Source organism: Diaporthe amygdali, assembly GCF_026229845.1.
Source record: "Diaporthe amygdali strain CAA958 chromosome Unknown NODE_55_length_279518_cov_64_759621, whole genome shotgun sequence".
NCBI lineage: Eukaryota > Fungi > Ascomycota > Sordariomycetes > Diaporthales > Diaporthaceae > Diaporthe > Diaporthe amygdali.
In genome coordinates, this window is record NW_026517075.1 from 142,299 (window position 1) to 165,325 (window position 23,027).

The following is a 23,027-nucleotide window of genomic DNA, read 5'->3' on the forward strand; positions in this document are numbered from 1 at the left end:
TCGGCTGTCCGGAAGCAGGCGACGGGCTAGCTCGATCAGCACTGCCCGTGGATAGAAAAGTTTTCTACTCTTCTCCTCTGCATTCGGCTGAGACATGCAGACAATCTCGTAAAAGACATGTGCCCAGCCCAGCGACTAGGGAAACGTGGGGAGCTCCAGGGGCTATTCTTAGCCGAGGATCGACCAGCTAGGCCCGGGTTGCAGCTTGTTCACCCCACCATCTCAGCAGTTCAGCCCCTTTTTTATCCTGCTCTTTTTCTCGGGGCTGTGAGACGGCGTCAGGCGGGACTGTCAACCTGAGGCAGGGGGAGCAGAGCTAGTGGCTGGCCCGGACCTGCATTGTCCTTCATCTGAGCAGACCTGCTGGAGGGTTGCATCGAGATTGGTGTGCTGGTACGGCCTGTCGGGAGCGATTGGCTCACAGGTGCAGGCTTTGGCCGTCTGGTCGGGAGTTTTGACGCCCAGTATGCGGATTGCCGTTGCTAACTTTGTTTGAGACTTGGTTGTTGTTGGACGGGCGTGTCGTCATTGTCGAAATCGGCTGGGGTTGGCCGTATGATGCGTAGTTCTTCCAGGGTACTATACGAAGTTGACTAGGGTCACAGAGGCAGTCTGCTCCGAGCAGCTGGCCTCAGAAAGCATCGCTTGTGCTGTGTGCAGCCGCTACTGTGCTTTGAGGTTATCGGCCACGAAGCCCAGAAGCTTGGTGTTGCCACGAGAACGGTTGGCGCGGCGAGGCTGAGGCCCACAATTGTACGAGTCGGAGCCGACACGGGTCCAAAGAGGCGGTAAGGCAACAAAACGGCATCACTGTTTGGACATCGATCAGTAGCGCGTGGAACACTGCAGTTACCGTTATCTTTCGGTGTAGATGTCTCACTGACAGCACCAGACACCGGAACAGACAACGATGGTTAACAGACTGTCTGCCTGGTCTGTCTGTTGAATGGAGGATTGGAGGATCCGATTTGAAGTGCTCACTTCAGCCCCAAAGGAGCCAAGGCATGGACAGTCGTGCCAGTTTGGACGAGCTCAGTAAGCTTCGAGGCTCAGATATTCCATATTCCGAATTCATCTTAGACAGACCACAGGCAGACCCCCACGGGACTATTCATCTGATGTCGGCCCGTGCCTGGGCCAGCTGCTACCTGGAAATGGGTAGCAGATGGGCTGGTGTTTTTGCTTGGGCCCCTCACGAAGGCAGGCTAGGCTCTTCTGACAGCTTTGATCGCCACGGGAACAAAGGAGAGGTGTTATTAGGTTATCAACAACAGAGACACCTGAATTCCAGAGCCAACGGCGAGAAGTTGGAATGGCTGGAATGTTGCAGCAGCAGCAGCATCTAGGCAGGCGAGGGCTGGTGAGAGATGGGTATAGGGTATTGGGTATTGGGAGATGCGAGATGCGAGATGAGAGATGAAGGATGACATGCACCTGCTCTGCTTACTGCTTGCTGGGTGCTGCTGGCTGTTACGAGTAGACTAGGTGCCGGTCAGGGGTAGGTAGTCTAGCTTCCTACGTGTAGTCCTGGCCCCTGGTCGCTTGGTCGCTTGGTCACTGGTCGCTGGTCGCTGGTCACCGCACAAGCTGTTTTGATGTGTTGGAAAGGTGGAAGGAGCCCTGGACAGGCAGCGTCATCGGGAGCAAGGGTCCCCCTCCACTCAGCCCACCTTCCCACCTCTGCCTCTGCAGGATACGGCGACCCTGAGCCTGAGAGCCGGCAGACGCTTACAGTACTGTAGAGAGAGGGGGGGAGGGGTCGGCAAGGAGTGCAAAGGAGGCTGGAGCTGGACAGCTTCCCCCCTCCAATTCACGCATCCATCCATCCCACCTGGGCCATACCCAACAATCCACGTGCTGGCACATTGACACTTGGTATTGACTGTCCCATCCGGTTGATTGATTGATTGATTGATCGGCTTAGCGACCGGGTGACTTACTGCTGTTGCTGCTGTTGCTGCTATTACTGCTGCTCCTCCTTGTCACTTGCTGGCCCAGGTCCCAAAAGCAAGGCCCCAATTCTCAGCCCCATTAAAGAACAATCCCATCCCCCCCTGAACTAAACACCCTTTCCCATCCAGCTGGCCTTTATTCTGACTTCTCTTCCTCTCTCCCATCTTCGTCCTGCTCTTCCTTCCCACAACTTGTCGTCCCTCTCTCTCTTTCTAGCCTTTGATACCCATCTCGACTCTGCGCCTCTGCTCAAGCAGCTTGTCGACACCTCGCGGCCGGCTCACCTCAAGCTTTGATATACTACAAAAGACAGGCAGAGCACTTGTTTGATCAGTCTGACAAGATGTGGTATGTACAGTACAGCAACAAATCCAGATCTAAGCTCGGAGGACACAAGAGAACACGGGCAAACCGAAAGAGGATGGTACACAAGCAAGCAGTTCATCGACCCAGCGCTCTGGTGCAGTGCAGTCTGCCCCGTTGGACCAACCTGAGCTCTCCATCCGTTTGGCCCACCTAAACGGACACTGGTGGCAGTTGGGAGGATCAAACGAAGCTTACCAGAGCTCTCGGGTCGAATGGCTGAGCTTGTTCTGGAGAAGTCCTTGCGCTCTGGATGCATGAGAGCAGCCGTCAATGATCGATTGCTAACCGTGTCTTCTCCCTATAGTGGCATTTTCGGCTACGTCAATTACCTGGTGGAGAAGGACAGGAAGTTCATTGTTGACACACTCATCAATGGTATGTGGCCCTCCCCAATCCTCCCAGCCAGCTAGCTGCAAGAGGTGGTGGCGCTTTGTTGGTTGGGCTGGCTGGTATGTGAGCGAGGCTAGCAACAGCTCGCTCAGCTTCCGCTCTCTCCCCAACGACCGGCAGCCAACGCCAATTAGCACCTGCTACCCCTCCCCTGCACCCGCGCCGCGTTTGCACTGCCCCTTCATTCGAGGAGCGAGCAAGCCTATCACGGCCGTATGCGAGCACATGGCATCAGCATCGATTTCCCAGCTCGAGACTGACTCGATCCCGTCCTTCTGCAGGTCTCTCCCGTCTCGAATACCGAGGATACGATTCGGCTGGCCTGGCTGTCGATGGCGACAAGAAGAACGAGGTCTACGCCTTCAAGGAGGTCGGCAAGGTCGCCAAGCTGAGGGCACTTGTCGATGAGCAGAAGCCAGACCCCACCAAGATCTTCGACTCACACGCCGGCATTGCCCACACCCGATGGGCTACCCACGGCCCCCCCTCGCGTCTGAACTGCCACCCTCACAGGTCAGTAGCCTCATGGTCCTGTCTGAAGCATCTGCAAGATCTTGAGGAGCGAAGCGAAGCTAATCAATAGGTGTCTCTCGCAGGTCTGACCCCACCTGGGAGTTCTCCGTCGTCCACAATGGCATCATCACAAACTACAAGGAGCTTAAGACCCTCCTCCAGGCCAAGGGCCACAAGTTCGAGACCGAGACCGACACGGAGTGCATCGCCAAGCTCGCAAAGTACATCTACGACAAGCACCCTAACTTGGGCTTCGTTGACCTGGCCAAGGCCGTCATCTCGGAGCTTGAGGGTGCCTACGGTCTGCTCATCAAGTCCATCCACTACCCTCACGAGGTCGTGGCTGCCCGTAAGGGTTCCCCTCTCGTGATCGGTGTCAAGACTCAGCGCCGCATGAAGGTCGACTTCGTCGATGTGGAGTACGCCGACGAGCACGCCGCTCTCCCTGCTGAGACCGCCTCCCAAAATGCCGCCATGAAGAAGGCTTCCAAGTCCACCGACGGCCTGCTCGCCCCCACTCTGCTCGGTGCTCCCGACAAGTCTCTGCTCCACCGCTCCCAGTCCCGGGCTTTCATGACCGACGACGGCATGCCCATGCCCGCTGAGTTCTTCCTCTCCTCTGACCCCTCGGCCATTGTCGAGCACACCAAGAAGGTTATGTACCTGGAGGATGACGACATTGCCCACATCCACGAGGGTTCCCTCAACATCCACCGCCTGAAGAAGGCCGATGGCAGCAGCAACGTGCGAACCATCCAGACCCTGGAGCTCGAGCTGCAGGAGATCATGAAGGGCAAGTTCGACCACTTCATGCAGAAGGAGATTTTCGAGCAGCCCGAGTCCGTCGTCAACACCATGCGTGGTCGTCTGGACGTCGAGAACAAGAATGTTACGCTCGGTGGTCTGCGCTCATACATAAGCACTATCCGCCGCTGCCGACGTATCATCTTTATCGCGTGCGGTACCTCCTACCACAGCTGCATGGCCGTCCGAGGTATTTTTGAGGAGCTGGCAGAGATCCCAATTGCCGTCGAGCTGGCATCCGACTTCCTGGACAGAGAAGCGCCTGTCTTCCGTGACGATACGTGTGTGTTCGTCTCCCAGTCTGGTGAGACGGCCGACTCTCTGATGGCTCTGCGCTACTGCCTGGAGCGTGGCGCCTTGACGGTTGGTATAGTGAATGTGGTCGGTAGTTCTATCAGTCTGCTGACCCACTGCGGTGTGCACGTCAACGCCGGCCCCGAGATTGGTGTCGCCTCCACCAAGGCCTACACGTCCCAGTTCATCGCCATGGTCATGTTCGCCCTGTCCCTCAGCGAGGACCGCGCTAGTAAGGCGCAGCGGCGAATCGAGATCATGGAGGGTCTCGGCAAGATCTCGGAGCAGATCTCCGAGGTGCTGAAGCAGGATGCTGCGATCAAGGACCTTTGCGGCAAGGTGTTCAAGGATCAGAAGTCCTTGCTCCTGCTTGGTCGTGGCTCCCAGTTCAGCACAGCTCTCGAGGGCGCCCTCAAGATCAAGGAGATTAGTTATCTCCATTGCGAGGCCGTCATGTCTGGTGAGCTGAAGCACGGTGTGTTGGCTCTGGTTGACGAGAACCTGCCCATCATCATGATCCTCACACGTGACAACATCTTCAAGAAGAGCTTGAACGCCTACCAGCAAGGTATGTACAGAACTTCTTACATTCTGAAACTTTGCTCGCCGCTTTGTACTGACCGAAATCAATAGTTGTCTCTCGTGGTGGTAAGCCGATCGTCATTTGCAACATCGGCGACGACGAATTCAGCACCAGCCAGGCCCAGACAATCGAGATCCCCAAGACGGTTGACGTCCTGCAGGGTCTCCTGAACGTCATTCCCCTGCAGCTGATTGCCTACTGGCTGGCCGTGATGGAGGGTCTCAACGTGGACTTCCCCCGTAACCTGGCCAAGTCGGTGACTGTCGAGTAAGCGGGGTCTCTCTGATACTGCTCAATTATACCAGAGGAACCGCTCGATACCGAACTGTTTTGCATGCGTTGGATGTCTCTGTGGGATGGGCTTTTGCATACCTGGTCGGTCTTGAAGATGGGCGGGCATGTGATTTGGAGTTGGCTTGCTTTAGTTGCTGATAGGACGGGCATGGGAAGGAAAGGAAGCATTCAACCATGTAGGACCAAGTACTAAGCCGAAAAGCGCGAGAGCAAAGGAAAAAGAGACAACGAGGCATGAGAACAAAATCCATCGGGATGTCTGTTACGGTGCGTGTTGGGCTAGCTGGCCTTTTTCTAGAATAATGATGAGACAGCGGAAACCTCGATAGTTATAGTAGTAGAGAGTGTCCACAAATTGAGTAGGCTTTCATGATGTATTATTGTAGTGGCCGCTATCAACTCGGTGCCTGTCTCGTCATAGCTGTGCTGTGTCTGCATGTGTTGTGTGTTATGGGGTTCGAAGCTTGCTTCATTCTTGCCCTCGCGTCTGAGTCTTACTCGCCATGGCTAATGTTATTAGTGCTGGTAGAGGAAAACTTGGGTGGACAGCTGATAATAGGGAAAGCAGGGCTAGATCGTCTCTAGTGGTAGCACGAGTAGAATGGACTCAAGTACGTGCTTGCTCTGCCCAGGCTAGGTTCACAAGCCTGACTGGCCAAATATCTAGCACACATCGTATCCGTTTGGTCTTGTGATTTCATTCAACTGGATTGATTTATTGTTCTCATCAACCCGAGCATGCATTCCATTTCACGTCGGGATAAGTCTAGACATACACGGCACCCTTTACTTCCCGTTTGCCCCCCCCCCCAGTAAAACCACCACGAACCCGACCGGCTGTATCTACACATCCTGCGTGCCGTAACCCTTGATCCGGTCCGCAAAGGCCCAGCTCTGGTTCTCGAGCTTCTCGTCGTAGCTCACCTCGACGCCCTCGCGCGTGACGACGGCGAGCGAGTAGCCGTCCCAGGACCGCGCGTCACGGTAGTACAGCACCTTCATGCAGTCGCGGACGATCTCCACGGCCTGCTCCTTTGTGAGCTTAGCGGCGTCCTCCTCAGTAGCAGCGTACTTGCGCATGATGGGCTGGGCGAGCATGGAGCCGAAGCCCGTGGCGAGCGAGGGCGACGAGAAGACGGTGCCGCGCAGGTCGGCGGCGGCCAGGAAGGGCTTGTTGGTGGCCCCGCTGAAGCCGGCGACCAGGACCTGGTTCCAGAGGGGGTCGAACTTGTTGCGGCGGGCGTAGAAGAGCTTGGCGAGGTACTTGTGCAGGTTCTCGGCGGAGAGGCCCGACAGCGGGTGGCCGGCGTCGGTGGCGGGCTCGCCGGCGGGCGCGGCGTCGCCGCTCCGCGTGGCCTCGCTGCCGCCGTAGGCCTCGTCGATCTCCAGCTCGTTCAGGTGCCGGTCCAGGTACTGCATGTCGCTGACGTCGCCCGAGAAGCCGACGACCGACGTGCCCGCGAAGGGCCGCAGCCGCTTGATGTCGTTGAAGCGCGCCAGCGAGCCGTACGACGCCAGGTTGTCTGCCGCCAGCACCACGCCGTCCTTAAACTTGAGACCAAGCACCGAGGTTCCCGTCACGGCGGGCGACTGAGTGTGGGTCTTGGGTGCCGAGTGGTTGAGGTACGTGTGGTCATAGGCACCGTAGACATCGTCGCGGGGACGGCCCCAGGCTTGTGGGCGGTGGTCCATTGTGAGTGTGAGAAGGAAAGAGAAGAGTAGAGATAGAAAGGAGATCGAAAGGTCGAGCTGGTCGGAAATGGTAGGTTGACTGGTGGTAGAGTGGGTGGAAGTGAGGGTAGGTGATGATGGTCTGTCTGTTTGAAGGAACGACGTCAGTCGGTAGCTTGTAATGGAGCTGAGTTGTGTCCCGAGGAGGATTGAGCTGCAATTTGGATGCTAAACATTAAGGCCAGTGCTTACCTTGTCGGAGGGGTTGATCAGCGGCGGAGCACAGCAGATCGAAGTGGTGGTGGTGAGAGGATGTGGTGGTTGATGGAGGTGCAGCCGAAGATGGAGCTGGCCAGCCGTCGACGTTAATCGCCTGGAGCTTCACTCAGCCTCCAGCAATGGGGAGCTGTCGCGTTCAGGTGCTGCCTCCCAGACACAGCACGCCCCCTGGCAGCCTGCCGTCCCCCTGGCCAATTGAGGTCGCTTATCTAATCACAGCCCGGTACGTACATTTGTGCCTGTCTGAGCCTGAGTCCGTCACCTCGACCAGGCTCGTCTCTATGCGTGCCATCCTCGTCTTTCTTTAAATGCTGACTCTCAAAATCTTTGGTGGATGAAATTGAAGATAAACCTGGAATACTTTCAACAGAAAGAATGGCGCCGCTGGTCGGTTACGGCAGCAGCGATGAGGAGGAAGACGATGTCCAGTCACCCGCGGCTCCAGCTGAGGTATGGATATGCATATGCTTAACGAAGCCCTTCATGTCCGTGATGAATGGAAGAGACTGACCAGAATTAGGAGATAAAAGAGATTCAAAATGAAGCTGCAATTGAGACGCCACAGGAAGAAGATGGGGAAGAGAAGGAGTCCCACGTCTCACCACCATCACCACCACCCCAGACAGAGCAGTCTACTCCAGCGCCACAGATAGGACCAGTAATGCCACCAGATTCAGCTACCATGGGCCCAAGTCTACCGCCAACAGACCAGGTGGAAGCCTATCCAGAGGAGATGGACCAGGACCAGGACACGCAAGGAGACCAAGGCCAACCGCCATCATCACCCTACTCAGCCAACCGCGCCCTGCTACACCAACTCACCCTTCCCACAGTCCCAAACCTCGACATTCCACCATCACCACCTCCAGGCACACCCACATCAGACTCAAGACACGCAGCACTCACAGCCAAGTTCGACAAGTTCCTCGAGCTCAAGCGCACCAAGGGCGTGCACTTCAACGCTCGCATCGCAGACTCTCACGCCTTCCGCAATCCGGAGCAGACCGACAAGCTACTGGGCTTCATTGGCATCGACACTAAGTTCGACAGGGACGTTGGCGCCGGCGCCAGCCAGTACGCCACCACTCTGCCCGCTGAGCTCTGGGATCCTGCTGGCTTCCCTGCCTGGGCGTACCGCGGCCAGCTACGGAGGGCGCAGGAGAAAGCGTCTAAGGAGCGGGCAAGGGCCCAGGGCGAGGCGGTACAATTTGTTCCGGCGGCGAATCCTTAGGGGTTGTTCTTCTTGCTGGATATGGGATGCTCGCAGTGAAAGTTTACGGCCCTGATTAGAGAGAGCACCCAACTCTTTCTGATGACACAGTTTCGAAGCAGTCTGAATCTCAGCTTGTGAAGACTTCAGTGAGAGTGAAGGACGGTGTGCTCTTCAGTCTCGATAGAAGTTATGCGGTCGAAGGAGGAGGTGAAGAAACGTCTATAGAAATGCCAGTGGGCTACGGAATCGAGCACATACGGCGTTGCCCTCAAGAAGTCCGAGGAAAGAGCAAGACGCGGCGCCACGGAGGCGTACAGATACTGGTTTTTCCAATTTGTTCCAATGACTGTTATAGGAGCGGACTGAAGTCAGGACTCCCATCATGAGCATGATTCACGGAGAGGATTTACGAGAAACGACCCAAACCGGCATTCGGGTTCCCACAATCAGTCCGATCACATTGTGGCGCACTTCGAATTACACTGAACAAGTCTTCAATTGAGGTATCGTCAGGTATGGTATGGTATGGGTGTGTTTGTCTACGCTCAGCGGCGTGACCACATCAAAAAAAATATATATGCAGCGAGAAAACATTCGCGTGGTTTTCAAAACCTGTCATGTCGTGGAGGCGATTTGCCATCGTCCTCGATCTCATAGCCAATGTCATAAATGTCCCATCGACGCAAAATTAAGTCGCCGAGCACCGCTCGATATCTCTCAAATAACACGTGCCATACAGAACATTATTCACAATGTCCATCTCCCCGATCTCTGCTGTCGTCCTCACTTAGATACCGACCGCACTCACGAGTACAACGGCAGCGACCGACGGTTGTTGGAGCAATTGATAGTGAGGCCCAAGGCGGTGAGATCAGCGCCGACGTCGATGCTGACGCTCTGGTTGGTGGAGGCGAGCGAATCGTTGTAGTAGCTGAGGAACTGGCCGTTATTGACGACGTTGGCGCCGCGCAGCTGCATGGGGAGCACGCCGTCCTCGCAGAAGGGCCGCTCCTGGATCACCTGCAGGATGGGCGTCTGCGAGATGTTGGCGTGCATGCTGAAGTTGTTGATGCCGGGCCGCACCACCATGTTGTCCACGAAGACGCGTCCGATGTCCTGGCCTTGCAGGTAGTTGATGAAGGTCGTGTTACCCTGTGTCACGGTGGGTCAGTTTTGTGCTCCTGCTTGCTCAATTGGGGGATAGGATGGGGGATGCAGGTAACTTACGATATCAAAGGTCAGGAGCGAGACGTTCGGGATGGCAACGGTTCCGAAAAAGTTGTCACCGTTCGAGTCCGGGGTGAGCTGCACCCTGGACTCGGGCACGGTGGTGCCGTTGAAGTTGTTGAGCCCTTTGAGCGTGACGACCTTCTTGAAGTGCACAGGGTACTTGCGCGAGATGCCGCTGACCTTGAGGTGGGTGTCGCCCTCGACGCTGACGCGCAGCGACTCGTTGACCAACACCCACGTGTTGAAGACGGTGAAGGCGTTCATGTCGAGGATGTCGATGAACTGCGTCAGGTTGACGGCCGACTCGGTCGCGGACGTCGTCTGCGGGAACTGCAGCCGCGCGAAGGGAGTCTGCGGCTCCCAGTCCTCGAGGTACATGACGCCCTCGAACGGGTCGATGACGGCGTGGATGCTGTCGTCGGCACGCAATGTGCTGTTGATGGCCATGGTGAAGTTCTCGGACTGCGCCTGCGACAGGATGATGCCCTGAATGGTGAGGGTCGCGCCATTGACACGCTGTTGGGCTATCCTGGGAACGGCGACGAAGATTCTGCGTCAAATTAGTAAATGAAACTTGGGTTCTCTTGACCGGCCAGTCCCTCAGTGACTTGAGAAATGAGATGGTGAGCACTTACATCAAGCACACCACCAGCACCGTAATCGCTGCAAAAATCAACGCATGCACCCACCACCACCTCGCACAATGCCTCTTTATCTTCTGGCCCCTCGTGGCCCCCCGAGTCTTCTCTGCATGCTCATAAACCCGGTCCCCTTTGTCCGACATGGCGACGACTGGCAGAATACGGTTCTGATCCTCACTCTGCTTCCCAGCAGATGAATCCCTCCTTCTCCCTTTTCCTCGAGCAGGCTCTTTGGCCTCGACCTCTTTCTCGGCGACGACGTAATGGCCTCTGGTCTTGCTGAAAAGCCCCCGTGACGGCACCCCGGCGCTAAGAGGCGGCAGGTCTGCCGGGTCGGTTGCTGGCGGCCGGGACTGGACGAGCGAGTCTAGCCCCTCTGAGTGCGAGTTGCGGTCCTGGTGTGAAGGTGGCGACGGGGACGGTGCCTCGATGAACAATCCTCCTGTGCGCTGCCTTTGAAAGCCTGCGACAGGTCTCTGTTGCTGCTGCTGGCGAGATGAGTCCCTTCGTTCGACCGCGGCGGTGTTTTTCGTCAGGGTGTTCCTCGCCCTGAATCTTCCTGTTCCTATGTCCCTTGGTGTGGCGTTGTGATGTGGGAAACCTTCTATCAGCGGGCCCTGCAGTATATCCTGTCGTGACGGCCCGTTCCCAAAATTCTGAAAGACTGATGTATAGGATGGCTGCGGGCGAACAGAGTGTCTAGGTGAGTGTCTAGGTGAGAGTGGGTCTGGGCGCGATATGTAGTTTGCAGATGGTGAGGACTCCCTCATAAGAGTATCAGGATCACGGTCTGCAGCTCTGCTGCTAGGTGCTGGGCTTGGGCTTATAAGAGAGTCGAGAAGTCGCAACGGCAGGCTTCCAATTTCCCCTCGGGGCATCACAGGGTATCAAGTAGTGCGAGAATCCTAGGAAGGGGATAGTCCTGGGGCGTCCCGAGACGGAGTATTACCCGAATAGGTGGTGGGGACCAGTAAGTAGATCGAAGGGCAACCTTCTTTTTTGTAATTGCATCGGTGCTTTTTTGGGCCTCGTCTCGTCTTCTCTCTCTTTTTTAATTATCAATGGCACTTGTCTGTGTAAATCAGGTCGAATCAAGTCATTCCCGCGGGGTACGATACGCCATCTAAGGGCTGGGCCGGAGTGGGAGCGAGTGGCCGGGGATGGTTACATTTATGTTACTGATCGGTCTAATACTCCGGCGGTATGGGTGTCCCATGTTCGGCGCTACATGCCCGCAGCAGTAATTGACTTTCAGGCAAAGCAAACCAAAGCACGCAGCGCTGGACGGCCTGGACTGCGCGGTTTACTCCCGGGAATGTCTTGCTTTTCGACGAGAATTGGTGGTCGCAGATCCTAGACCATCCCATTTGTGGTAGGAGAGGGAGAAAACCAATTTCGAGGCACTCAACAGCTGGTCCAGTGAGAGGGGCGGGATCGCCATAAGACAAGGTACGGCAGAGCACGACAAGAGACGACAAGGAGGCCGCTCGAAGCAAAAAGGCGCGCGGAAATTTCAGTCACCGTCTGTCCACAAGGTATGTGCACCTTGGTGTCGGGACGTGACGGTGATGAGGTGTGTGTGACCCGTGTGACACGACTAGGAAAAGCGCCGAGAGGGCTGGATGCTACGTTATGATGGGATGGAGCCGGCCGACTGCCACGGCCGAGGGTCACCTGCCAATGTTTTGGTTGTTGATATGTATACTCTTCCCTTCTGAATGCAAGAAAAAAACATGAATGTGAAAGCTGATATGAAGGTGTGCCCGCATGCCGCAGGTACCATGCTGCCGGGCTGATGATATCAACAAAATGAATTTGAGATGAATGTCACTCGGCAGTCTGATCGCCTCTCTTCTTGTCTGGTTTTTCCTCCCTCTTTCTTAGGGCGATGCGCCCCTCTCTATGGCCAGAACATCAGCTGATTGAGGTCATATCGCAGAGGCAATTCATGCCGTCTTCCCTGCCGTTCGTCTCAGCTTTCCATGTGTTGTGCTTGTGCCTCCTTCGTCCTTCAGCTTCTCTCCTCCTTCTCCTACTCCTCAAGGTTTGTTCTTCGGCTCCGTCCACAGTGACCCTGCCCACCTCGGAAATATCGACTCGCGTGATCTGCTCGCCAATGCCTGAACCAGGACTGGCCTCAGCAAGTCGCAACAAGCATCATTTTAGGGTGCCTGTCATCGGCCGCATTAGTCCCCAGCTACCCCGTGGAGAACGGCCAGCAGTGCCGCTTCGAGGATAATCACTGGCCGATCCCATGCAGAACTGCATAGTCCCCGTGGTGCCCCCCAGCCCTTTTCCCCGCACCGACATTGCCACGCAGGGATGGAGCCTCCCTCTCCCCCCACCCCTCGAAAGCTTTTATCGAATTTGCTTGCGCTTGACCTTGGAACAAGAACTCATTATGAAACTCTATTGGGTCGTGCCAGCTTGACGAGGGCCTGAACCTCCGAGGCAGCTTGTGAAAGTTTGCACATGTGTTGGAGAAGCTGGCCTTGGGGTAAAAGCATGTGAGCTTTTTCTACTGTCTCGTCTTGTCATGACATTTGATCTGGGCCGCCGCGATGCGCGCCTCATTTCGTGCCTAGGCTTGGTATTGATTAATGTCTTCTGCCTCACATACTTTCATGCATCGACGATCTAACAGTCGTGGCTCCAGACGGTGACACTTGTCCCGTGTCGACAAGAATAATTGACGAAATAATGAGCATGTTCTAGTTATTTCCGGAGAACTCTCTGACGCCGTGAAGTTCTTTGTTGCAAAGGTCTCGATACATATTTCGGCTGCGGCGCTCGGGTCGGAACCGTGGCGCATGATATGGACATGATGGGACGATGAAATCACTTATCATTCAACAAGCGTGGCTATTGTCAACTCGTGCCTGCGTCGTCCTAGCCTACTGCTAGTGATGATTCGACTCGTAAACCCGCCGGCCTTGCCGTGTCAGTTCAACGGATCTAAACGGCGGGTTATACGAGACGATTTAGTGAGACGCCACACTCAGCCTAGCAGCTATTGTCTCTACTCGATTCGAACACAGCCGTCCCGAGGCTTCTTGGCTGCAAATTCTTCTCAGCTGGTATCCACCCATGAATTCGCTCGTTTGCTTCATCCGCCAGTTTCAAAAAGGAGGCAGGCATGAGGCTTCCAGTCCCGGCCGGGTTTGTTATTCATATCATCCGAGCTTCGCCCCAGGTCTCGCCGGACTTGGCAATCTGCCGATGCAAGTGGTCATTCAACTTCCACGCGTTGATCATGACGTGAGATACACCTCTTTCGGGGATCTAGGCCGTGATCTTAGTTTCAGACGAAAGGCAAGACCAGCAGGATTGTATGATGTATAGCGCAGCGGAGCGTTGGTTCCACGTGTAGATTTAGGTATGCCGATGAGATCAACTGAAATGTGTAGCACGCCCTTGTGAAAAAATATGTCTGCGGCATGCCAGTCCACATGCCTAGACCTCGGTCCCCATAGTATGATGAGCCCCAAGTCTTGACTGTGACAGATCTTTAAAGTGCTCAGTCTTCCGCTGAATACTTTGGTACCTAGGTATTCATCCACATGCTGCACACGTCGAGACGAACCTGTGGGACGAGGTGAACACCGTAAACTTTCGACTATGAAACGGTGACAGATGGGCCCTGCGCCGTTGAAAGACTATGTGTAGGCCCGGTAGACCTTCGGTATTCGGCGCTGTTCACTTGGATGAATCACTTCACCTAATTGGGATGATTCTTGGCTACATATAAATGAAGCGCAACTCCGGCGTCTCCGTGGCAGTTGTTAATCGAATGCCGATGCCTGTCCTTGACAATTCGAGATCAGAGTGGACGAGGCCCCGTTAAATGGATTAGATATTTATATCCCTATCATGGCATATCTACAGCCACTTACCAAATTTAGCTTTATGTAATCTTACATTGCTTGCTCCATTTATACTGGCTCGTATTTTTGCATATTCATAGAAACTATAAAGGGCACACATCAAGGTTTGCACTTGTTTGTGATTTGTTGGTGATGGCCTTGAATAGGATGACGTTCCCTACGATGTTTCTGTGGTAGTGAATAAGGCTCAGAGAGGTATGCTCTTTGGGTCATTCATAAAAGGTGAGACTGGCTCTCTCATTTGTTCAGATATCTCAAATATAGCCATTTGTTGTGAGCTGGACGTCTTTGACCACCCAAAAGCTCACTCAGAGGCAGAAGTTGACGAAACCCCTACACTCAGTGTTGCAGGAAGATTTTGTTGCTTCACACTGTGCCCCTCATTTTTAATGTGATTCTGTGCAGGTATCTATTATGATGACGATTTGAATCGATAGTATATGTCTTGTCGCATGTTGATATTTCTAATGTAGCTTATAGCATACACTACTCTCTGTCTTATAGCATTCAATAATTTCTTTACAAAGAGACCCAAGCGGAATTTCTAGCCTTGTTAGACTGCTACTACGCGTTTGGATATCCAGACACTTCATCCTGACAATCATTCCTGGTCTACTATTCTCAAGAGTATACAGGTGAGATGTGATCCATGAGTGACTACTCCGCCGATCTTTGTCGCCATATGTGCAGTCAGCTTGGGGCACCTCCTCCTTCTGCAACTGCTACAGGTATCATAGGGCTCAGTATCTAAGAATATTGCCTCATTGATGCAATAGTACCTGCAAAGTAAGGAATCAGGATGTGAAATATTAGGTTGAAATTAATATCCACCGGGAAAGGAGGGGGGGGATAAGATAATTCAGACGAGAATATTGACACGCGTAAAGAGCACTTATTAGGCCTTCCGTCTGATGAAGACAATTGATAGCAGGCAGTAAGACAGGCGACCCTCTGGCTTCAGATGAAGCCTTCAACGATGCCGGCTGCATCACGCAGCTGAATCGCGAGGCTGCGAGCACACAGCTGTTAGAAGGCGCCGGTGCGAGGCCGTGACTGGGATGGACGGCTGGGAGTGCGCCTACGTTTGGGCATGACTTGGGGGGACAAACGGCTGAGGGAGCATGGCTGATTTGGACTTGAGACTTGTAGTTCATGTCAATGGAGGATGTAGAGTGATGCGTAGGAGTTGTGTGAGCCCCTGAAAGTCGGGGATTACCACTTGGATCTACAATCCCAGCTCGACATTTCCCCCATAGGGCGCCGTATAGATTTGATCTGACCCTTTGTTTCTACATATGTAGATGTTCACATGACTACAGCCTTTGATCATCAGTCATCCCCCATGAGAAAATATGACATCTACGGTCGTCTTCGCTTCCTGAGATTGTTGTGCAGGTGCAGCCTCGGAGACCTAAGAATTGGGACATGTGGACCACGGTCTTCGCGTCTCGCCATGATAATTGATGGACAGCCTGTGCACCACCACCAAACACTGCACGCGAACGTACCTTGGTTCAACAACATGTGATACATGGTGGATCGCAAACGACATCTTATCCTCGGGATCACGCAAGATAGTGCTGTGGGAGCATTTCCTGTGTAGATGTTCCAAAAAGAATAAGCTTGATACGTGTACGATCCGTAACAATAGGACTGTCACCAAGTCGATAGACAATACATATGGTCAGAATGCTTCATTCCACTATTATCGCATCTGAAAGCCCAAAAACAACCCTCGCCGCCTTTTCTCGATTAAGCGGACCCCTCAACTGAATTTTGTGCTGAATATAGATGGTCATCTTTCCATCAATGGGACTGACAAGCATCCCTAAGCGACCCTAATAATGCAGTCCTTTTCCCCTGATTTCCTCCCGCCTCTGTCCAGGCTGTTGCTGGATATCGAGGCAATAGGCGAGATTCCCTGGAAGAGACCATTGGCTTTGCGGCTCGACTGCTCAAGAATCGTAGCTAGCAGCGGCTCCTCCCCATCCACAACCCCCCACCGCTGGCAAATCGCCTAGTAAGACAGGAACTTGAATTCCACAACACCTCCACAGTGAACGGGGTTGCTCGGGAAGGGCGAGAAGTCGTCGGCATCCACGGTGAACAAGCAGCGGGCGTTGCAGGTCTCCTCGAACATCACGTCCAGAATCTCCTGGGTCTCGTCTGGAACCGCAGATGCAGGCACCTCGAAGAGAGTGATTCCGCAGCCATGGAAGGACTGCGGGCCATCGGGGCCAAATGCCTCTACGGTCTCGCTGCCTGTGAGGAGCACTTCTATCAGTGGACTTATCATACGACCTTATGGAGATATTCCCGAACTTACTGAGGAGTCTCAAGGCGGGCCTTGTACCCCAAGCTGGCATGTGCATGGGCGTCCGCCGGTCATACGAGGAAGGCGGCCTGGGCAACGCTGCGATGGCAGCTTGCATTGCCGCAGGCGCTCCCCAGCGGTACACGATCTGCTCATCGTCGGCCTGAGCCTGGGGCAAGCCCGGAACGATCAGGTACACACGCTCAACATCCCTGAGCTGGGCAGTCCAGGATGCCATGCAGGCGATGCAGACCTCGAGCTGGCCCCAGAACTGGCCCGGGTCTTGGGTGTAGTCTTTGAAGCAGTCCTTGCAGATGAAGTCATCCGTCGCCCTGTTCTGTCCTGGCATGCTGATGGCCACGAGTTTGGTGTCCTGCATGCCCCTCTCTGTCAGCTGGGATACCATTAAACTGCAGCAAATATACTGGTGTCTGCTCACGCGAAAATCTGGGTGTGAGCAGGAAGTGCCACCCGAAAAGTGATAATTGGGAAACCAGGGGCTTCTGAACGTCGAGAAACAGAAGAGATCGTTGTCTTTGTCCACTTTGATGTGGGGCCTCTTGAGGGGATTGATGTAGCTTTGAATGCTGGGCATGGAAGCTGGAATCAGAGCGCCAAGTGCGACTCTGAAGTTCAGAATGATGCGACTCAATCCAAACCGGGCGACCAATGAACCGTCTGCATCTGTAACAAGAGATCAGTCATTGTACCTCCTCCGGAATTTGAATGATTAGGTGTGCTGATAGGAATGTCCATCCACGGATGGGGTTGAGGTTGCTGGTGCGGGTGCGGAAGAGTAATCAGAGGTAGGAGACTGGCTTCCACTTCAGCTGGAGGCAGTGACATACTAGATCCACCAGCTATGGACAGCCTAGCAGTGTCGCAAGCTGCTGACATGGAGGATACCTCTGAGATGCCCGGTCCCTGGACAGGCTGGGAGATCTCTGCAGCAGGGAAGAGGTAAGTGCCATTGTAATCATTGTCCAACTTGAGGAAATGGACGCCATGCTTGCTGATCATGGCACAGGTCCACACCTCGTTTCGGAGCTCCTGAGGAAGCTTCTTGAAGGGTACTACCTCTGATGCCATGATGTATGCGGAGAGAGAACCTGATGTAGTGGGTTTCAAATGGAGTAAGAACAACGCGAAGTGGGTGGTTGTCAACAGTTGTGGTGTGGTTGAGGAAGAATCAAGAGCTCGGTCAGTTTGATAATTTTCTTGAATGGTTTGCTGCCTGAATTGTTGGGAGCTTTTGTGGGCTTAGTGTATCATGATCCTCGTGCGTACCTGTTTGGTACCACCCTCGTTGTGAGTGCTCCAGGGTGGCATAGAGCACTGAACTCAACTCTCAGCCGCGTGTGTGAGCCGTGTTTGCGTGGGACTTGGTTTGCTGCAATCCCCAAATATGCCAACCAAACAGGAAAACTGATTCCCAGATTCAGCCGGATCCCTCAGCCGCAAACAAAAACCCTTATTTGTGTAGAGCTTGGTCTACTGTGATGCTTATATATGCTCAACCAAACAGAGTCACTGAATTCTAGGCTCAACTTACAGGAGAGCCTTGTTTGCGTGAAGCTTAGTCTCCTGTGATTTTCCCATGTGCTTAAAAGAATAGGAACACTGAATTCCAGATTCAGCCGGGTTTCTCAGCCGCAAACAAAAACCCTTCTTTGTGTAAGGCTTGGTCTACTGTGATCCTCATATATTCCCCACCAAACAGAAGCACTGAATTCCGGGCTCAGCCGGCCACTCCGCTGTGAGCGAGAGCCTTGTTTGCGTGAGGCTTGATCTATTGTGATCCTCGCACGCGTTCACACAAATTATACTGCCCGTCCCTTGTCAGGACAGCGGGTCCAGCTGAATGCCATCAGCCAAAGGATCCAGTGGCTCAGCAATTTATGGATGTCCCACAGCTGTGCTCTTGTATCCAGGTCGTCTCAACTTCGTTTTCACAGCCGATCAAACGTCAGGTGTTGTCAGCCTGGTGGCGCTCTATGAAACTCAGCCGACGCTTTCAGCCGCCGTTCTCAGCCGCGTCTAAGCCATGGCCCCTCGACCTTGTCCCCCTTAAACAGATATTAGTCCGGTGCTTCACTCCAGTGACTCAGCTGGATGCTCTTATTTGGGTCTATATGTCTGTTTGCTGCGCTTCCATCTTTCTGCTCTAGCTTCTTAATTGTACAAACTTGGCTCGGAGGCCAAACTTGGTGAGAAGTGGTGTGTTGTCAGCTATCTGCTGTTAGTCAGACGCTCTAGCCTCCATAAAGGATCAAACACTTTATTGCCCAGGAACTCGCAGCACCTTTGTTGCACCTTATCATCCAAAGAATTGTAGCAACAATGGACGTAATGGATCCCCAAGCCTCCAAACAGCTTTCTGGAGTAGTGGAGCAGAATGGTGATGTCAGTCCCGTGTTCGCCCCCCCATCTCTCGTTTGCTGCCGCAGCTACTCATCACAACGATTCCAAGCCATGGAGGCGCCCGAGAAAGCAGGCGTCCATTTTTTTCCTTCAATCTCTGCCGCCTGTACAATGGCTGCAATGAGAATGAGTGACAAAAAGGAGTATCACTGAGCGAGGGGGATTCAGAGTGTCTTCTCCCCTTCGAGAGCTCTTGATACTACTGAAGCTGTAAACGAAGTTCACCCAAACAGTAAGTCGTCTTTCCAATACACCTTCAAGCAGCCAGCAAGTGCTCTTGTGGTCCAACCATAAGCTCGAAGAAGATCACTGCAACATCAAAATTGTCCAATATCTCTGACCACTGTTGATAGAGACCCCGATCAGAATGAAGATGTCCATTCTTCAATAAATAGCCTCGATATGATTTCTGGGCGTCTTCTTTCTTTGAGCAGAGTGCTTCAGAGAGCAGGGCAGGTCGCAATGCCATCGCTGGTATTTGGCGGTAGGATTGTACCTCCCGTGCGAAAGAAAATTAGGGTTGCCAGCACCGAGTTCGAACTCCGAGCTGGTCGCTGATTCAACAACAGTCACGGAATGGAGAGAACGGCTCAGGATGACCAGAAGTATTACTGATCCGGCCTTAACAGCCCAACGACTAAACTTCAGTCTGAATAAACACCTTCGACCAATCCACATTCCTTTCAAGACGGTCCAGCTCGGGGCTGGGCGAGCGGAAGACCATCTCGGGGGCATTGATCCGCCTCGAGCCATGCCACGGTGGCCGGTACCAGGACCACGACTGCCGCTCGCTGTTCAAGCCGGACGGCCGCGAACTGTGCGATCTGGGCCGCTGCGAGTTCGTCCCCGCGGACCAGTACACGCCCAACTTCTCCCTGGAGAAGCAGCCCCAACAGAGCGACCACAGTACGACGGGCCAGCAGCTGCATGCCATGGGCGGGACGACGCGCGCGACACCATCGCGCACCTCGGCAGCTCCCAAAGCACTGGGGCGCCTTTGATGTTGGGCGGTTTGCGGACCACCGATGGTCGAATCAAGATGGCCGCTTAGCAGATGCTCACGGCGCTGCAGAACGGGGGCGTCCCTAAGAACAAGTGGGACTCCACTGGGGTGCGGGTGGATATCCGGGAAGTGGTGCAAAACTGGAGGTAGACTGGCGGTCGAGTAATACACTCTCTTCATGACTGGCATCCCTCATTCCCTTGCATGACAGAATGAGGGCACACGAGATTGAGGAGCCCTAACTCCAGAGAGTCTGTCCCCAAGGGACGCATTGTGAATACTTGCTTGAGCAATGTGATCCCGTTCATTAAGCTCATCAATCAAACAGTGACTGTGATCACTATTAATATTTAAAAGGCATTTCGGTCCAGCTGAGTAGGCGAAAGGTATGCTTTGCAACTGTCCTGATGATATTCTATGTTCAACGAGCGATCATCTGTGGTTCTACTTGTCGCCTGGGGGCCGGGATGTTGGAAGGGCATGGATTTGTCTACCCTGCGAACGCGTCCTAAAACGAAAAACACTCGGGAAACCAGCGCGACCCGCGCATTCTTTTTGCAATTGCACCATGGCCATTCGCACGTCTCCAAAAAGTTCGGCCACTTGGTCGGGAGACGCTGAAACACCAGACCAGATTCTGATGATGCCGGGTGCGAGGCGGAAAGCTACAGCCCCAGCCCTCATCGCAGTGTACAAGCGGTCCATGGATATGGCGGCCGTCACAATAAGCACAGCACCCTGGTTTCCACCTGATGTTGAAGGCATCGCTCAACGAGGAGGCATCCGGTTCATGACGGTGCCTGTCACTATGTCCGCAAGGCCGACTTCGAACTTTGTGCCGAGCTACATCCATGTCACTTGGCGGTGACGGCGATCGGTCTTGCAGGGCCTGTCCACCCACTCAGACCAGCAGAACGCACAGTGGCAGCGTGTTTCGAGGTGTCTGAAGCGCAGGCATTCAAGCATGGCGTTATGTCGGCCCATGGTTGTTTGTTCGCTTCCAAGGTTCCTTGATATTGATTGACATCGAACAACTGTCAGGGGCCCACCCGGCCGACATGGAGGGAACCGCTCCCCCACACTCGGTTCATTCGGCCCTTGGTGGAGCTGCAAGGTTTCGTGGAGAGGAAGGATGTCTGCGCGTCAGCGTTCAGGAAACGGCCCGAGAGCATGAGGAGGTCGGGGAGAAAATGTCGCGCGGCGGAAAAGAAGAAGATGCGGCGGCGGAGGATCGAAGTGGATCGATCACAAGAAGCGTGTGTCCATGGCAACGCAACGAAACGAAATGGAACGAAACCAAAACCTGGCCGGAAAGGCATGGGTCTCGGCAACTTTCCTCGCGGCCGCGTCGTGTCGTGTGCATGTGTCGTGCTATCGTTCCATCATGGTCGGCGCATTCACTCCCTTGGTTGCTTTCATCTCCCTCTCCCTGGCATCTGGGATGGAGGAGAAACGATGACGGTCGTGCGTCTATCACAATCAAGCTCCCCCACGCACACAAGAGGATCGAGATAAAACGCCAAACCGCTCAGCCAACCACGACCGACGGGGGAATAGAGTGCTTTTTGAGCATTTCAAGTGCTGGGCAGGGAACAGGCAACACTGTCTCTTGTGTTTCCACCTCCTTGTTTCTGCTTTTCTCCTCCTTCCCAGGCTCTCGGATCGACAGCCAGGACCACCCTTTGAGCATAGCTCGGCTGCAGGCTTGGCTGATAACGGCGCCTGGCACCCAACCAGTGTGCGCCTATGGTGCCAGATCCAAAACCCTGCCTACAACATTGCAATCTTCACGCCCTGATTCATCACTCATCCACCAGGTTGCACTGGTTGACTGGTTGCCAGGGCTGCCAAACAGCGAGACAGACAGGGCTGGCCCCGTGCTGCGTGCTCGAGCCTGGGCTTGCCTGGGGCCCGTCATCAATCTCCCTGGCCCGGTCTTTGCTGACTTTCGTTCGAGAGATATGTGTATTTCCCCTGACTAGCAACAGCCCTGTCTTTTGGTTCTTTTGCGCCGTCAGCGCCGTCAGAGGATCGCCTCGATACGCACGGCCACTGGAGTCAGCTGCCAGGGCCCCCTGGAGTGGCGTCTAATCGGGCATGTCAATTTCCACACATTTTTGTATGACTGGGTGCCTGGGCTGGCGTATGTGGGCTGCAGGTGGGCTGGCGCGATTGGGGTGAGCAAGCTCATGGCGTCTCGCCGTAAGCCCCATCCGTCAAGCTCATACGGGGGGCCCACGGGCGTGGTCACATATGCAAGTGTGGGCCCCTTTCTCATCCTACCTCCCAGCCTGCCTACTCAGGTACCACAGCCAACGTGTTTGAGAACTGGGCAGCTTCAGTATCCATGCCCCAGCCTTCTCGGTTACTCGGCCTCTGGCCCTGGGCGAAAGAAATTCACCGACGCAGAGTGACGGATTAAGCCATCAGCAAACGCCAAGGAGTAGAGAGAAAAGAGCCAACAAGGGCTTGACCACTGAAAGCGCATCGAAGAGTCCTGCGAGCCCAGGACGCCAAGTGGTTTGTGGCACTAATTGCAGCAACAATCTCCCCGAACTGCCGGGAACCGATCTACTGTGAGATACATAAATAAATCTGAAGCTCTGGTTCAAGCAAGGGCAGCCCTTCACGGTGCCCCGGGCCAGAGGCTGGCAACACCCTGCTTCATGTTGTCTGAGTTCCGAGAACAGGGACCATGGAAGCAGGGCCGATGGACACGGGCGACGCAAGCCATGTACGTGTTGTGTGTGTGTATGAGTAGATTGTGCGTGTGCCTGTATGTGTGTGTCGACATAACTCGAAACATTATTGCAGTACATTTCCATCCGTGCCAGCCAACACCAGAAGAGGTATAGACAGCATGCGCCGGCGATCACGGACGGCGGTCAGGTGTGGAGCGGTGGTAAATGTACCCATACGGTGCTCATTCAAAACACGACTGAGCCCCCCCCAGCGTACTCGTAAAGCTCCACCAGTTCCTCCTTACGTCAACATTGCGCTGGTGAACTTATTCATGGTTCCTTCGCCCTGGTCTGTTTCCATTCTGTGATCTGGTTTTTCTTTCTTTCTACTGCCTTTTCCCATTCCTGACCCGAGACGCTCGTTTGTGAACCTCTTGTGTGTCTGCAGCAACGAGGCCCCCCCAAAATTTTCGGGACTCGGCCGAGTTGAGTT

At 54.2% G+C, this 23,027-nt stretch overlaps 7 protein-coding genes across 7 annotated transcripts; 4 read left to right on the top strand and 3 right to left on the bottom strand.

The window, feature by feature from the left end:
* Positions 1 to 2,296: 2,296 nt before the first annotated feature.
* On the top strand, positions 2,297 to 5,174 carry J7T55_010908 (glucosamine-fructose-6-phosphate aminotransferase; the record flags this gene model as incomplete). The annotated part of the gene is made up of 5 exons (XM_053135470.1): positions 2,297 to 2,301; positions 2,624 to 2,694; positions 2,991 to 3,222; positions 3,306 to 4,888; positions 4,954 to 5,174. The coding sequence occupies 5 exons, from the start codon at positions 2,297 to 2,299 to the stop codon at positions 5,172 to 5,174; spliced, it is 2,112 nt and encodes a 703-aa protein (XP_052986866.1).
* An 866-nt stretch (positions 5,175 to 6,040) lies between these two features.
* Positions 6,041 to 6,889, bottom strand: J7T55_010909 (proteasome component pre4; the record flags this gene model as incomplete). Its single annotated transcript, XM_053135471.1, has 1 exon — positions 6,041 to 6,889. The coding sequence occupies one exon, from the start codon at positions 6,887 to 6,889 to the stop codon at positions 6,041 to 6,043; it is 849 nt and encodes a 282-aa protein (XP_052986867.1).
* Positions 6,890 to 7,522: 633 nt separating this feature from the next.
* J7T55_010910 (uncharacterized protein) lies at positions 7,523 to 8,378 on the top strand (the record flags this gene model as incomplete). The annotated part of the gene is made up of 2 exons (XM_053135472.1): positions 7,523 to 7,597; positions 7,668 to 8,378. 2 exons carry the CDS (start codon positions 7,523 to 7,525, stop codon positions 8,376 to 8,378), a joined length of 786 nt encoding a protein of 261 aa, XP_052986868.1.
* A 786-nt stretch (positions 8,379 to 9,164) lies between these two features.
* On the bottom strand, positions 9,165 to 11,001 carry J7T55_010911 (uncharacterized protein; the record flags this gene model as incomplete). The annotated part of the gene is made up of 3 exons (XM_053135473.1): positions 9,165 to 9,512; positions 9,588 to 10,140; positions 10,226 to 11,001. The coding sequence occupies 3 exons, from the start codon at positions 10,999 to 11,001 to the stop codon at positions 9,165 to 9,167; spliced, it is 1,677 nt and encodes a 558-aa protein (XP_052986869.1).
* A 5,131-nt stretch (positions 11,002 to 16,132) lies between these two features.
* On the bottom strand, positions 16,133 to 17,518 carry J7T55_010912 (uncharacterized protein; the record flags this gene model as incomplete). Its single annotated transcript, XM_053135474.1, has 4 exons — positions 16,133 to 16,377; positions 16,442 to 16,802; positions 16,869 to 17,113; positions 17,278 to 17,518. The coding sequence occupies 4 exons, from the start codon at positions 17,516 to 17,518 to the stop codon at positions 16,133 to 16,135; spliced, it is 1,092 nt and encodes a 363-aa protein (XP_052986870.1).
* Positions 17,519 to 18,769: 1,251 nt separating this feature from the next.
* On the top strand, positions 18,770 to 19,851 carry J7T55_010913 (uncharacterized protein; the record flags this gene model as incomplete). Its single annotated transcript, XM_053135475.1, has 4 exons — positions 18,770 to 18,832; positions 19,071 to 19,082; positions 19,246 to 19,334; positions 19,548 to 19,851. The coding sequence occupies 4 exons, from the start codon at positions 18,770 to 18,772 to the stop codon at positions 19,849 to 19,851; spliced, it is 468 nt and encodes a 155-aa protein (XP_052986871.1).
* Positions 19,852 to 20,421: 570 nt separating this feature from the next.
* Positions 20,422 to 20,721, top strand: J7T55_010914 (uncharacterized protein; the record flags this gene model as incomplete). Its single annotated transcript, XM_053135476.1, has 1 exon — positions 20,422 to 20,721. One exon carries the CDS (start codon positions 20,422 to 20,424, stop codon positions 20,719 to 20,721), a length of 300 nt encoding a protein of 99 aa, XP_052986872.1.
* Positions 20,722 to 23,027: the final 2,306 nt, after the last annotated feature.